The 15,088-nt window shown below is 34.6% G+C and overlaps 1 protein-coding gene across 6 annotated transcripts in view; it reads right to left on the bottom strand.

The window, feature by feature from the left end:
* Positions 1-15,088, bottom strand: part of CTNNA2 (catenin (cadherin-associated protein), alpha 2) — a 1,182,142-nt gene that overhangs the window by 31,665 nt on the left and 1,135,389 nt on the right. For 5 of the 6 annotated variants that reach the window (XM_011963728.1, XM_011963709.1, XM_011963718.1 and 2 more), the window contains 2 exons: positions 12,595-12,700; positions 8,124-8,258 (listed from right to left, as the gene is read on the bottom strand). In XM_011963728.1, the coding sequence (XP_011819118.1) occupies positions 8,124-8,258; positions 12,595-12,700 (241 nt within the window). The remainder of the gene's footprint in view (positions 1-8,123; positions 8,259-12,594; positions 12,701-15,088) is intronic. The other variant, XM_011963731.1, reaches the window with a different exon arrangement.

Here is a 15,088-nt window from a genome sequence, read left to right as displayed (position 1 = left end):
TGAGAAAAGTCAGGTGGAATAAAATGTGCATTCCAAAAGAACAATCTGCAGATGCATTCATCATGGAAGACATGGTCAGGCATTTTTTTCATGTAAGTTGACCAAAATGTTATAATTGAAGAGAAATACCTCAGTATGAGGGGCTCCAATAAATGTGGATAGCAGCAGATTCGAATTGGAAGTTCTCAGATAAAGAGATGTTTTGATTTTGTTTTATGGTAGTGTCTCACATACAGAAATTTGGGCTGACAAACATACATGGTTCTTAAAAGACGATGTTGACCATAACTTCTCCGGTCTATTCTCAGTTGCAAAAGAGATTTACCAAAGAAAATGGATGAAAGAGGTCAAGAGACAGGATGCTCTGATTTGACAGGACATCTAGCCAGAGTTCCAGTCAATTTCATTATCAGCAAGACATCTGCACAGATGAAGGTATTCAGAGAAAAGTAATAAAACAAGATACAGTATTGATGATAAAAAGTTTAAAAGTCTAAATTAAGAAAGCTTGCCTTCAAGAAAATAGAATTAGGATGAAGTATTTGAAATATATTTATAGCCCAGAAGGAAAATTACTATTTAAGATAGAGTAAGACAGTGTGTTCTGATGCAGTAAAAGAAATCTGAACAAAGAAACTCCACATTGCCCATCCGAAACCTTTCTTACTTGTAAGATACATGGGCTATAAAGTGGCACATATTTCTCTTCTAAGGGCTGCACTCAAGGCCATATTTTATAAATGATTTAAATTAGGCTGGAAAAAGCACTTGACAAAATAATCTGCAGGGACAGAATGTAGACGACAGTAAGTTAAACACACTTTTATTTCTAGAATATAGTAAACCAAGAAAACAATGAATGCACAGAGATAGCCATCAACAATACTCTGCTATTCTAGCTGAAAACCCTATTTCAGTAAGCTGAGAAACTAAATGGAAAAAACAAACATAGACTATACAGTCTAATAAAAACACAATGGACAGAAAAATTTATCCTTTTCATGAAAATTATTTGGTATTAGAGATAAAGAGACTTTAAATTCCCCAACTCAACCAAAATATATCACCATGCCTTTTACATAGTAGGGATGCAATAGAAATGTTGAATCAAGTGAATTAGAAAATATTCTTATGTGAACAAGAACTAAATGCAACTCTTTGAATCTCTGTTTGCCATTGGAAATTAGAAACAACTTACAGAAACACTGATCTATTTTAAGAAAAATATTATTGTCAAAATGTTATCAAAACTAGTGCTGAATAAAAATATCCTGACTCTGTTTTGCTGTGGATTCTATCTTCTTTATTTTTAACCAGCTAAGGTAATGGAAAGATGTGTAAAATCAATGACAAAATCCCCAGATAATCTTAGCATATGATTTTAATATCCATTCTCTTTTACCTCTTCATATTATATCACCTTGTTCACATATCAACTTTTTTCTTCAACAGACTTCAGTCCAGGAATTCTTGGGGTAAGCCCCAGGAGAAACAAGGAAAAAAAATCACAATGGATTTAAGTAACCAATTCTAAATAATCTGTTTCTTGACTAGAGCTGAAAAATTCAAGTGTTTACAGGGTTTGAATTTACAGACACCATTTCTAAATAAAGGTCTTCACTCAACACTTTGTCTTCCCATAATTATTTGGTTCAATGTCAGGAAACAGGTTATGTCTGGATTTGCTCTTACAGATCCAAAACTGGTTCAAAACTGGGGAGAGGGTGGCTTTTAAGATACTTCTCAAAACAATAATTATTTGAAACATCATTTGAAGTAGTATTTTAAAATTATTTTTTAAGAAATCAGACCATTCTCATATACGAACAAGTAATCAAAATTAGGATATGTCTTATGGGGAAGCTTTATAAAATAGTACTTCTTAAATAGCTGTGTCTGGGTTTTGCAGATATTCCAAGACACAGTCATCCCTTGGTATCCATGGGGGATTGGTTCTAGGACCCTAGCAGATACCAGAATTCAAGGATGCTCAAGTCTCTGATATAAAATGTCATAGTATTTACATGTAACCTACAACACATCCTCCTGTATAGTTTAAATCCTCTCGAGATTACTTATACCTATTATAATGCAAATGTTATATAAATATTATATAAATACTATATTGTGTTTTATCTGTACTATTTTTATTGCTGTATTGTTACTTTTGTTTTTTTCCAAATATCTTCAATCGCAGGTTGGAAGCATTCTCAGATATAGAACTCACAGATACAGAAGGCCAACTGTATATGCAATCACCTCCCCTCATCCAGGTGCCTCCCTTGTGTCCAATTTCCAAGTTTTCACAAAGTATTACTGCTAATTGGCTACTAAATCATTCTCTGAACATTACCTGTAATCTAAGGTGTTAATTGATAATAAATTAAGTTGTCAGTTATTTACTTTTCTTCTTTTAATTAGAGCATCTCAAAACTTAAAAATTCTAAGACCCAAAGGAATGAAATTTTGCTGATTGAATGACAAGTAATGGCACTGATATCTCAGGGCACACTCTTCTTAAAGCTACTAACTTCTACTCTTACAAGCAGTAATGCCCCCAAACTAAAACAGAAATTACTCCTCAGCCCACAAGTTTAGGTGTCACAATCAAATCAATCCATAGAGTAGATCGAAGTAAGGTCAATCCACATCTCCAGGTAAGGTAAGAAGAGTTACTTGCTTGATTTGCTTCCTAGCTTTGCCACAACACGGTATGTTTTCTTATTCTAAAATGAGTACATTGGAACATAATATTTCTCTATGCATTCAACAATTCCATTAGATAACCAACTGCTTTAATTACATCAATGAATAACTGATATTTTTAAATGGCCATAAGTGATAATACTGGTAAGTTTAGGGTGACCATCACAGAAAATGTAACTGAAGAGCCACTTCCTGTAGTGGAGCAGTATACCAGACTCCTTTGTACAGGACTGTTTGAATTCAGAGAACATATACAGGTGCAGTGCAAAAGACACAAAGCTTTCCATGATGCCCAGCACCCAAAGAAACTTTTACTTTTCTTATTAAAATTCCTATTAATTTCCCATTTCTTCCAAAAATAACAGTCTTGAATTGGTAAACTGTCACTTTTAAAACTCTGGGGAAATGAATGTTCAGTGAAAAACCATATAAAAGTTATTTCCCTCTGAGGGTGTCTATAATTTAGGTTGTGCAGAAATCAATGACCATTCATACTGGTATGAATGTAACTAAGGAAGGCATGATGCAGGAATCAGAATTTAAATGGTACTAGTTTCACTATCAACATATTGGGGAACAGGTTTTGGGGAAAATATGGAATTATGCAACAACTCATTTTACTAGCAAAGTATATTCAAATAACTACTGCCATTCTGTAAATGGTAACGACTCATTTCATTTTCTTAGTCACAATTTCTCTACTATGCCTAACATCCAGATTTACAATCTGAGGTTTGTTTTTATCTTACTCTCTCTAGGTTTGGACGCTGCAACTTTTCCTATGTAAGGGAAGGTCCTTTAAGCATGGAAGGTCTGTATAAAATTATTTTGAACTGTTATGAATTCCTAGAACACATACCCTTTTGTTCAAATGAAATACTAACATGCTTTCCAAACCGAAATTGAAATAGCTAGCACTTTAGATTTTTTCCATTACTGTTACACTTTGATCCATGGAGATCATGAAGAATTGACTATAGACAAAATAGAAGACATAAAAATTAAGAAAAAAAGGTTGCTTAATGCACAGGTCTACACAATTAGATGCAATTCTTGTTTCAATGGCTGTTTTAGCTCATTACAAAATACTGGCACTTTTTAAAAATAAAAAGGAATATATAGCTCTTCAAATAAAATGTAATTATCATCTCAACAAACCATATATATATTGTACAAAATATATCCCACATTTTCTTTTCCCTAATTTGTATTGGATCAGATAGTGTATAGTTACCAATCTTGTTCAGTTCCTGCCTACTTCACTAAGGTTTGTTGAGAGTGTAAGAGTAAATATCAAATCAGTTGTGCTCCGTGTTTGTATGAACATATGCATCTTTGAAGATATGCCAGTGTCAGGTAGAATTGATTTTAATATTATCAGTTTCCAACATTTTTAGGAATGTATTACCTATACCATGAATATTCATGTTGATTATAATTAGAGTCCAATTTTTAAAAATAATGTGAAACATGGGCAATAAGAATTACTGTAATTGACCCCTCAGTCTCCAGTGTTCTCTACCAGTTCAAATCCTACCAGTGTCACAAGAATAACTTGTTCACCTTGCCAAACCTCTCCCCTAAACCCAATTGAGAGGCATTCAGATTTGGAAAAGAGATATTTAAATGGCAAAGAACAAAAGTACATATTAGGGCAAGCTTCTCAGTCTCTCAGGAATAGGTCAGTAATTCATTCCTTCAGCCCAAGGACTTAAGCAACTAGCATTCCTCACCTCCAAACTTGATTCAAATATTTTGTTAATATAAAGACATTTATATGTAATAAAATCTATTAAAATTTGTACCATTTTTGTGTACATTTGGCCATAAATTACATCCTCGTCTCTCCTGAACATCGAATTCCTGATCAAAGTAGGGTTATTGCTGTTATGTTCTGACTTCATTGTTATAATGAGGCTCCTGTTATCCTTTAACTTTAAAAAACAGTTTAGGTAGGCTCTATCAGGTTTATTAGAATGTTTGATATTCAGTATGCATAATTTAAAAATCCTACATTAGTAATTCTAATTTTGTTCAGAATCATACGCAATGTATAAATCTTTTGGTAGCTACAAAATATTAAAGGTCATAGAATGATTTTTATTTTTCCAGATCCATGTATACATCTCCATTTTTAACTTTAAAGGCGCTGATTAAACCCTATGAAACCTAGCAAACAAAAATTAGTCAAAAACATGATTAAATATACAGATAATATCCATATTATGATACTGGAACACATTTGAATTCAAAATAGTATTTAAATACTAAAAAATACATTGCTTAACTTTTCTTCCATAAGATAATGCTGTCACATTTAATGGACATTATTTGCACTAAACTAATTTATGATATGTTATCCTTGACTTTCTCTTTTTTCTTTTCTTCAGCCTTCTTCCTTTATGCCTCTTCTCTTCTCTCCTCCCCGCTTTCTTTCTTTCTGCTTTCACTATTCTTTTTTTCAAAAAGCCTGTAAACTGGCTTAAGAATTTAATCAAACATTAAACTAAGCAAATAAATAAAGCGAGTTTATAGACTGTTTAATCTTCTGGAACTCAGTTACCTCTACTTTCACTTTAACAATTCTATCATATTTTTTCTTTTCCATTACTCCCTTAGTAACCAGGTTAAGCTGAATTGGCTCACACATGCATTTTCTACTTTAAGAAGAACATCACCTTTTGGTTACTGAGACAGGTTTAAGCCAATGACAAAAAAAAACCTAATTGCCAGGTAGAAAACCAATGGTATTTCTTAGATAGCAGTTGAGTGGATGAGCATACATAGGCACACATCCTGCACTGCTTTATTTCTGTAGTTCGCCATCATGATGCCTGGAGAGCTTTAGTATCCATTCTCCTCCAAGACCTGTTGAATTATCTGTCCCCACCTCTCAAGTCAAAAGCAGACACAACACAAGAGGCCTTTCTCAGTTTGTATACATAGAATCACATAAAACAAAAACACGCTGACATAAGACATAATTGTGCATTTTGCTTAACATATGTTCATCATGCCAGCATAAGACTAAAAATGTGACTCTCTGTTTTGACATCAAAATCACTTTTCTTGGCAAAATGGAAATAATATGTCCGAATCTCTTTGTTTTGGTAGAGAGGTTGACTTCTAACAAATGTAACTTTCCTGGGGGCTTTCATACATTTCAGAAAAGCCATGGCTTTGAATCCCATGTGTATAAACACAGGGAAAAAAGAAAGAAGATTTAAGTATTTCTTTTTTGATTGTACGTTAAACTATGATGGCTTCTCCTGGAAAAGAAAAAAACAGCAACTTTGCCATGCCATGTGACAAAATAAAAGGGTGTAACTTTCTTGGCAAAATCATTGAAAATGTGTGTGTATGGGGTCTCCCATTCTTGACTCTTTCAGAATTTTGAAAGCAGTCATTTGTGGCTATTTTGCACAGTAAGCATATTCATTTTTTTTTTTTTTCTCCATTGGCCATCAGTGAAGGAGCATGAAGAATAAGATGGAGGCAGAATTGGCAAAGACAGCAGACTACAGATGTAGGAGTGGCACCAAACAGCAATCAAGCTTGGAATAAATCATGAGGAAGCCAAGAGCAGGCCCATGACCGAGCATATATAGCAAACTTTTTATAATGCATTTGCCTTAGAATTATTATCAAGTTGTACAACATTCTTCTAAAAGAAGCCTTCTCCCATGCAAGGATTTATGAACTGTGCCAACAAGACTCAAAGAAGGAAACAGGCTTCTTGATGGTGTTCCCAATCTCAAACACCTCTATAAAAGCCAACAGTGCAAGTGATAAAAGCCAGTGATGGTTTGGACTACATCTAAATGAGGAAAATACAATGGCAATGAAGCTTTGGAGGCAGTGACAAACAATGGGTACTGAGAGGATGATGGAGAGCGGCTCTGCTAGTAAAAATTGCCCAGATGAGGTTGTGGAGTCTGAGATCCACAAAGATGCTTTGCGCATCCACGTAAATAATAAGATTAGAAAGTAACAAATAAAAGCACACAAGGCAAGCTGAACAAAAAGCACTCAGTTCCACAGGGGCTATATACAGATGGACATGAAAGCTGAGTGGTATGGGAAACTATACCATCAAGGCTGAAGATAAGAAAGGCAGCAAGGAAGATGCGATGATTTGATCACTTCTTGGCGAGAGAATCTTGGTAATTACCAGCTTGGCAGAAAGGACACATTGCAAGACAGATTGCTCTTGGTTGTTGAAGAATGTTGAAGCAGGATCATGTTGTAAATGCAAAGAGGTGACTGTGCTTTGGGAAGAGGCACAAAATAGCCAATTTACAGGGCTCTAGGTGGGACTGCATGAAACAGGCTTTCCAGATGGTGTCTCTATGCAAGCCAGATCAATTCTTTTCCCAGCTATGTTTTCTGCAACTCAAACAATATGGGGACAAAAATATTTGGGTTCAAGAATGATTTGTCCACATATTTTTACCAAATGGCCAAACTTCTAAATTTCCAAAAATGGCTTCAGGAAGAACTGAGCTTTGTGATTACTCGGATTTTCATAAGGTATTCACCATGCTGATAATATTATGTGCCTGTAATTACTCACTTGAAATGGTAGCATCATGTCTGACTGGGAAAAGAACTAAGGTGTCAGAGCCACAGTTCTGGACTTGCAAATAATTTGCAACAAATGGCACCCTGTGTTGAGAGAAAGGGGTTGAGGGAGGAGAAGAAGCCAAGGTGAAGAACCTCAACACATATTTGGAAATCTTGCCAAGAAATTGCAATTCTTCTAAATATTCATTGAACTTATTTCTAGGAATTTGACAAAAATGGACTAGATAATTATATTTTCATGAGAAACGAAACACTGGAGTGATTGAGCAAAGAATATATAATTGTTAGTGTTCGACAATTATGTTAGTTTTTGGCAACAGCACATCAACCTGTATTAAACTCAAACATCTTCTGGCTTTCAAGGGTTACTGATAACCTAGTATGCATTGGAACCTGATGAATGAATTCCTATTGTTTTCATCGTCTCTAACATGTGAACACAATCCACACATAGAGAGTCTGGCTCCCGAACAGAGAATGAAAATTACTAGCACTAACAAAAGGAAGTAGACTCACAATGAGTAAATATACAAAAGCCCCAAATAATTGTAATAGTCACAGCTTGGCAATGAGTTTCCAGACTACAAAATTAGTTTTCTTGTGAAGAATGGAGATTTTACAAGGCTAGAATAAACACAGGGTAATTGGAAAATCAAATTGTTCTTTGTGAGTTATTGTAAGGTCTGGAATAATGGTGATAATATTTAAAAAAAAAAAAACCCTCCCTATAAATCACTGTAGTTTGGTGTTTTTAGCAGTACTGTTGCCAAGAATGTTTGCCTTGGAAGTACAACGGTGGGAACTTTACATTGTGAAGCCCAAGTCCAGCTTACCCCTGACACAATGAGCTCTCCTCCCAGATTCTGCACTTCTGCCTTCACCTTGCTGCAGATATTAAGCTGATGACAATACAAGGCAATTCGTTGAAGGTAGGCTAATAAATCCTGCTTACATGCTGAATCAGGACACTATAAAACATTAAAAGAGTGATCTTGATTAGTAACTATTCTTCAGTTTCTAACATTTGTTATAGAAAAGCTGCAGGAAGAAAAGGTTTCAGTGTCATATACCTTAATTACATTCATTTAACTTCACAGGCATTTTAGAAAGGCCACAGACTGTAGTTTAGAATGGTTGGTTCTACTTTAATAAAATTGTATCAGAAGAATATCGAAGATATTCCAGAAAGGCTTATTGGGACTTCTATACATGGTTGAGTATTTTTACCTGCTGTCCTCTAAACTCTAAAGAAACCTAAATATTTTACATTTTTCTTCAACTTTCACTATATGAAATGTTATTTTAATGCAGAGGACCAAAGGATACTAGAAGTAAATCACTTTGTGTGGCAGTCTCTGCCAAGCATAGGGGACAGTTTCGATCCAGTCCGTCGGCAGAAGAAAATCAATTCATTTCCTTTGATTCTTTAATAAATGTATCATTCATTTATGAAAAAGTTTATTACACTTTTTGGAATTTAATATTTATCAAACTTTAAGCAACAAAATAACGTGCCTTTAAGTGAGAGACTGAAATGGTTCATGACCACTGTAAGAAAAACAAATTTGATAGAATTATTTGAAGCCAGCTGAAAGAAGTTTGCAAGAGTAGCAACAGAGTCCTTTAATGGATGCACCAGAGTTAACTCTGGCTAAGGAGTCTGAATTTTCATTATGAGCAAAGTAGGCGGGTGTCCATCAAGCACACACAGGGCTTGGCTGAACACTTCTAGAGACGTTTACGTGACTCCTGAAAACATTCCTGAGGCTCCAGTGCCAATGGCTACTGAGGAATTGAGATACCTGTATATTTCTTTTGCTATCAAAGGTTCAGCTTGAGCTACTTCCAGGTCATTTAATTGTTCTGTATCAATTTGGCACTTGTAAAGGATATAAAATCACCAAATCCTTGATACTGTAAGAAATAAGTACCTACAGTCACAACTAAAGTATCTTATTTAGAATAAGAGGATGGGAGAAAGACTCTGAGCTAAGTTTCCCTCAAGCTCAAGAAAGGAAATTCTTTTATCAATACTGTAAAGCCAGTGATTACATATAACCATCTATTGAATAAACGATAAAGGGATATTTTTTATATTTAACACTTACCATTGTGGTATTTTTTCACTAACTGCATTTATCAAGACAGAATTCCACAGAGACTGTTTTTAGCTTCTTACAAGTACTTCATACTGTAATACTTATCCTACTCCAGGGACCCATACACAGAAAGGAATTAACTTTAAAATGATATCTCCCCAGAGGGCTGACAAGGCTTTTGATACAAATACCTTGCAGCAAATTAAACAGAGTTCTATCTCAATGGAACAGTAATTAGAAATGCAACAGTCCATAAAAAGTTTATATGGCATGCATATCTCCAATGTTTATAAAATATTTTCTGGCAAAATAAATGTAATTAATCTAGTCCTTGGTAATACTCATTCTATTCTATTATTTAAACCAAAGTAGTTAAAATGCACATTTAAAAAGGCATGATGAATCAAGAAAAGTAACTCCTAAGTCATGGAAATAGGTGCAGCATTTGATAACATTTTTCTGAATAAAAGATTTCTTTATCAAAAATTGCAAGTTATTTCACAGCTAATGACAATAATAATGCCACAAAGAGGGTTAGGTTTAAACTTCATCTGTTTGAGTCACTGTGAAATAGCATTTAAAAACTCTGTCACTTAATCTCAAAATAAATTTAGTATCCTGGGGTGTGTGTGTGTGTGTGAGTGTTTGATGTGTTTTTCACATATCAACTGTTTTTAGTTATGCTTCAGGTTGCACAGTGAGTTGAAAATGAAAGCCCAAAAAGGTAAAATCAAAAACGAAAGTCACAACCAAAGCTATTGAACTTGAGGGGCCTGAAGATGCCGAGAAATACTTTTCACCATTGAGATTTAAAGTATAATGAAACAGCCACTCAAACTCCATTCATTTTCACTCCCAAGAAGTCCTTCCTAGCAAATTGGTGGGTGGTCAATTTCTGGTCACTCTACACATCGGAACTCTTCTCAACATTTGCAGAAAAAGAATGTGGCCTTTTCTAGTTGGTAATTTTTTTGTATGCATATTTTCAAGTAAATTCATTGTCTCTTCCTTTCTTTACATGAACTTTCTGGAATACTTACGGAAGTCTGTCAAAAAAAAAAAAAAAACAAAAAAAAACCAAAAAAAAAACCTCAGTTTATGCTGTGAAGCCTCATGGCCTCATGGTTAATACTGCCCTGAAATTAGGCAATAACGGCCGGGCGCGGTGGCTCAAGCCTGTAATCCCAGCACTTTGGGAGGCCGAGACGGGTGGATCACGAGGTCAGGAGATCGAGACCATCCTGGCTAACACGGTGAAACCCCGTGTCTACTAAAAATACAAAAAAAAAAAAAAAAAAAAACTAGCCGGGCGAGGTGGCGGGCACCTGTAGTCCCAGCTACTCGGGAGGCTGAGGCAGGAGAACGGCGTAAACCCGGGAGGCGGAGCTTGCAGTGAGCTGAGATCTGGCCACTGCACTCCAGCCTGGGCGACAGAGCGAGACTCCGCCTCAAAAAAAAAAAAAAAAAAAAAGAAATTAGGCAATAGCAATGGGTTAACACTCGACTCCTACAAACTGTGAGAAGTTCTCAAATTATCATAGTACTTGAGTTATCTCAACCAATAAGTGTTTCTCCAAAAGTCAAAAAAATTTCTTGGATTAGCCATCTTATATGTAAAATAAAATTGAAATGAGAATTCATTGACTCTTAGGTGCAATCCTGGTAGTAAAATCATCTGGGGTTTTGTTTGTTTTGTTTTCTCAGCCTTTACAAGATGTGTGAATTTGGTATTGACTTGAATGAAGGATGTTAGAGCCTGGGATGCTGAGGCAGTAAGTATTTAGAGGAGCAACCCTTATATGTAGGAATGAGGGAGGAAAGCTATAATAAGCAACACAAAGACTCAGAAATCATCAGATCATCAGAGACTAGAGCCATATATGGAGAAGGATGCAATTCTCTTTCAGTATCTCCAGCTTGCATCAATGTACTGCAGTATACTAAGCAAATTCATGTTAATATTTCCATGTAGATAATAGTATATATAATATTTTATTTCCAAAACTTATATTTTATGATACAATCCATCTGAAGTGGTTCCAACTGTAAACCACTGTTGCTTATAGGGATAATCAACAGTTAGTTACCTGGAAAAGTCTACTACCTAACACACTCTTATAAGAAATGGACTATAATTGCAATATGACATTTAGAATAGAATTTTAAAGTTCCCATTCAAGCCAAATAAAAAGAAAAGTATGGAAATAAATATTCAAGGTCAGGACTCTTTTAATGTATACCCTAGTTTGGTTTGAAAGCATTAAGAGATATTCTTGAGAATTTCATTTATCTCTGATGCCTCTGAGTCTGGGTTATAATAAGGCTGAAATCTGAAGGTTCTTGATCATGTGGAATGATCCCATTTATGGTGGAGCATAAGTTATTATGAATTATGAAGAGTATCATTAGAGTAAGATCCATATTAAATAACAAAAGGTGAAGTTCTACTTTCTTCTTTCTATATTTAAAAACATGATGTTCTCCCAAATTCCGCAACTGGTTTCTGCCCTTTGATCTCCAAATGCCCCTGACTGTGCTACCCCCAGTTTCCATTCTAGTCCTGGAAGAGTCCTTGACAACTTCTTAAACCATCAAATCATGACCCATCACATCCCTAAAGCTCTGCTAATTCAGTTCCCTGACCACAAGACAGGTTGCTCTTTTCTCTCCTTTATTCATTCTGTCAGTCAGTTAAAATGTACAATCTAAATTTCCTGGGGGCAACAGAAAAATAAAGTAAAGCAATGAATTAAATATATATATTTTTAAATGTGATAAGTACCATGAAGTAAACAAAAGAGGGCATTATGTAGGAATCTCTAAAAATATATTTAAACCAAGAGCCCAACAATGAAAATTTAAAAATCTGCTTTTCCCCCCTTCATTATGCAGTACAGTTGCCTTTCTCAATGGGGAAGGCTGGGACAATCCATGACTCTTCAAGGGCTGATGTCTCCTAAGTAATGTGTTCTTCTTTCTCAAGGAATTTTGGTTAGAAGCCTTAGCATTCTCTCCAGAGCTAAACCTACCTTTGCCACCAGCACAGTGTCAGGAGAGTCAGATACCAGTGTGTAAAATATCAGTGATTCTCCCCTCTGATTCATTCCTCAGAGGCATTTTATAGGGTGCATAAAACTAATTACAAAACCCAAGCGCTAATTAGTGATTCCACTCAGCATGTGCCCACTCTTCCCTCTTCTATTACCTGATCAGCCACAGCACGGGCTAATTTGTCCATTCGAGAACCTGCTTCAGCAATTTTCTTGGCAGCATTAATGACATCAGATGTATTTTTCAATGGGCCTTTGCCTCTGAAACAACATATACAACATAATTAGAAATCCACTTAATGATGGGAAAGAGACCAACCTACCGTATCCTTTGTCCAGGAGTCTAGTGTTGTATTTTATTTGGCACTGGGCACATTAGTCTAATTTTGAATATTTTCTTAACTCCAGTTTCTATGTTAAGTCATTTTTTGGAAATATTTTCCCATATTTTTATGTGCAAGTTCACATTTTATCTTTTACATTAAGTTCTATATTTTTAAACAATGGCTGATTATAAAAGATGATCATCACAAGATAAATGAAAATTTTATAGTTGCTTACTATGTACCAAAAGCTGTTGTACAGCTACCTCATTTTGACTTTATAACAACTCTACAAAGTAGGTATCATCACTCCCATTTAGAAAATAAAGTGTGCCCAAAATGATCTAGGTAACTTATCCAAGCTTATACAGGTCATAAGGAAAAAATTCAAAATTTTAAGCAGAGTCTAGCCAAAATACATGCTCATGCATTATCTTCCTAATTATGTCCAGCAATTTATATTCTATTATTTAAATTTTAAGTCTAGTTTGGCATTTTGAGAAGCAATGATCTCTTGCACATAACTGGGAACTGTTTGGCCAGAATTTCAGAGTTTTGTTGGCTTGTGTGCTTCCAGTACTGATTTATGAAAGAATGTACAAAGCACAGAGTGACAATAAATGTTTTTGTGCTTCCAAACCATCACCCTAATATTTTCATATAAGGTTTGCAATTAGGTGAAGTGTTTAATATGTCTTTTAAATATTTATTATAAGGGAAATGGAAATTACACTGCATCATAAATCTTTAAACAAAATGTGGCATGTAACACAACTTTTCTTTCCCTTTTTGTGAGAGGTAAAGCATAAATTATGTTTATCATTTTTTAGGATCATTAATTAACCTGGTCTCTTTATGTGCATAAAAATCAACGTGTTTTTTAAGGCTGCAAGATTACATTCCTATAGTTAGAAATGTGGTGAACTGTACAGAAAAACTATTCAGAAGTGATTTATTTAGACCTTTATTTAGACCGTGTAGGGTTATACAGAGAGGTCAATGATTGCTATTGTTACAAAATAACATTTTATAAAACAGAAGACAAAATGTCTCTCAGTAAACTAATGTAAATGAATGATATTTTGTTCAATTTCTCTACTAATTCCCCTTCTTGGATTTTTCTACATTAGTAAGTAAAATATACTGGGTTTGTATTAATATTTAAATACAGAGACAGACAAACAAGGTATTTCATTTTGTTGTAGTGACGTTAACTCTTCCACAAAGTACTTTGATTTTGCAGTTGCTATTTAGATTTTAAAACAAAAACAGTAATTTAACATGTGAATTTTATGTAATACGGATGAGTTAAAGATTCTGTGACAATCTGTTTGCTATTCCCTAACATATTTTTATTAGCACAAAATAAATTGTTCTTATTTTTTAAGGAATGCTTGGATACAGAATCTGTCCATGTTTAATAATATCCTCATTATTCATATTTCTAACTTCTAGAGCTTAGAAAATCTATTTTCTGATGTTTACTCTGACACAATATTTGTTGTAACTTCATCTTAACCCATTCAATAAGACTGCATTCTGTTTGATTTTGCATTGCTAACGATTGTGTATTTCAAGAATTTCAAAGGATCTTGGGAAATGCTTCCTCATGAACCTTCCATAGTGACTTCCAACAGCTGATTGATTCTGACAAAATGTTCCAAGTTAGTGAAGAATGTCTATGTAGACCCTGAATCTGCTTGATGCTCAGGACCTCATTTTGTAGACAAAGAATGAAAAGAAGCATGTCGTTTTGATTACACCAGAGACTACAGTTCATAGACTTACTAGTATGTTAGGAAAAAAAAGTTTGAGACTTTAGAATTCACGTTGTAGACTCAAATTCTTGGAGTCGCAACCTGGGTATGAGGGTATATTTCATAAAATTAGAAAGCAAAATAGAAGTTATGAGATCAAATATTTTCTAATTTTCTAGTTGGGGAAGCTGAAACCTAGGGAGAAAGACAAAATAACATGCCCAAATGACACTGCTATGCACAGAGAGAAACAGGATCGAAGTCTATGTGTCCTAAATCACAATTTAGTACACTTTTTGCTAAATATGATTCATTCTGAAGAATGTAAAGTAACATGCTCAGAGAAAAACAAGTAGCCTTAACTATATACATTAATACGCAAGTTACAAAAACACTGATTAAATAGATGGCTCAAGAATTCAGAAAGAAGAGGTTGGGAAAAACTAATAAAATTACAAACAGATCAATGAGTCAGAAAACAAAACACTAGAAGTTATGAATAAATCCTAAAACTAACTCTAAACCAAAAAGATATTGAAAATATATTTAGAATGCTATCAAGAAAAAAA

This window comes from Colobus angolensis, unplaced genomic scaffold (assembly GCF_000951035.1).
Source record: "Colobus angolensis palliatus isolate OR3802 unplaced genomic scaffold, Cang.pa_1.0 Scaffold118, whole genome shotgun sequence".
Taxonomy (NCBI): domain Eukaryota; kingdom Metazoa; phylum Chordata; class Mammalia; order Primates; family Cercopithecidae; genus Colobus; species Colobus angolensis.
Note: the sequence above shows the minus strand (reverse complement) of the source record. Positions and strands in the feature narration are given on the sequence as shown.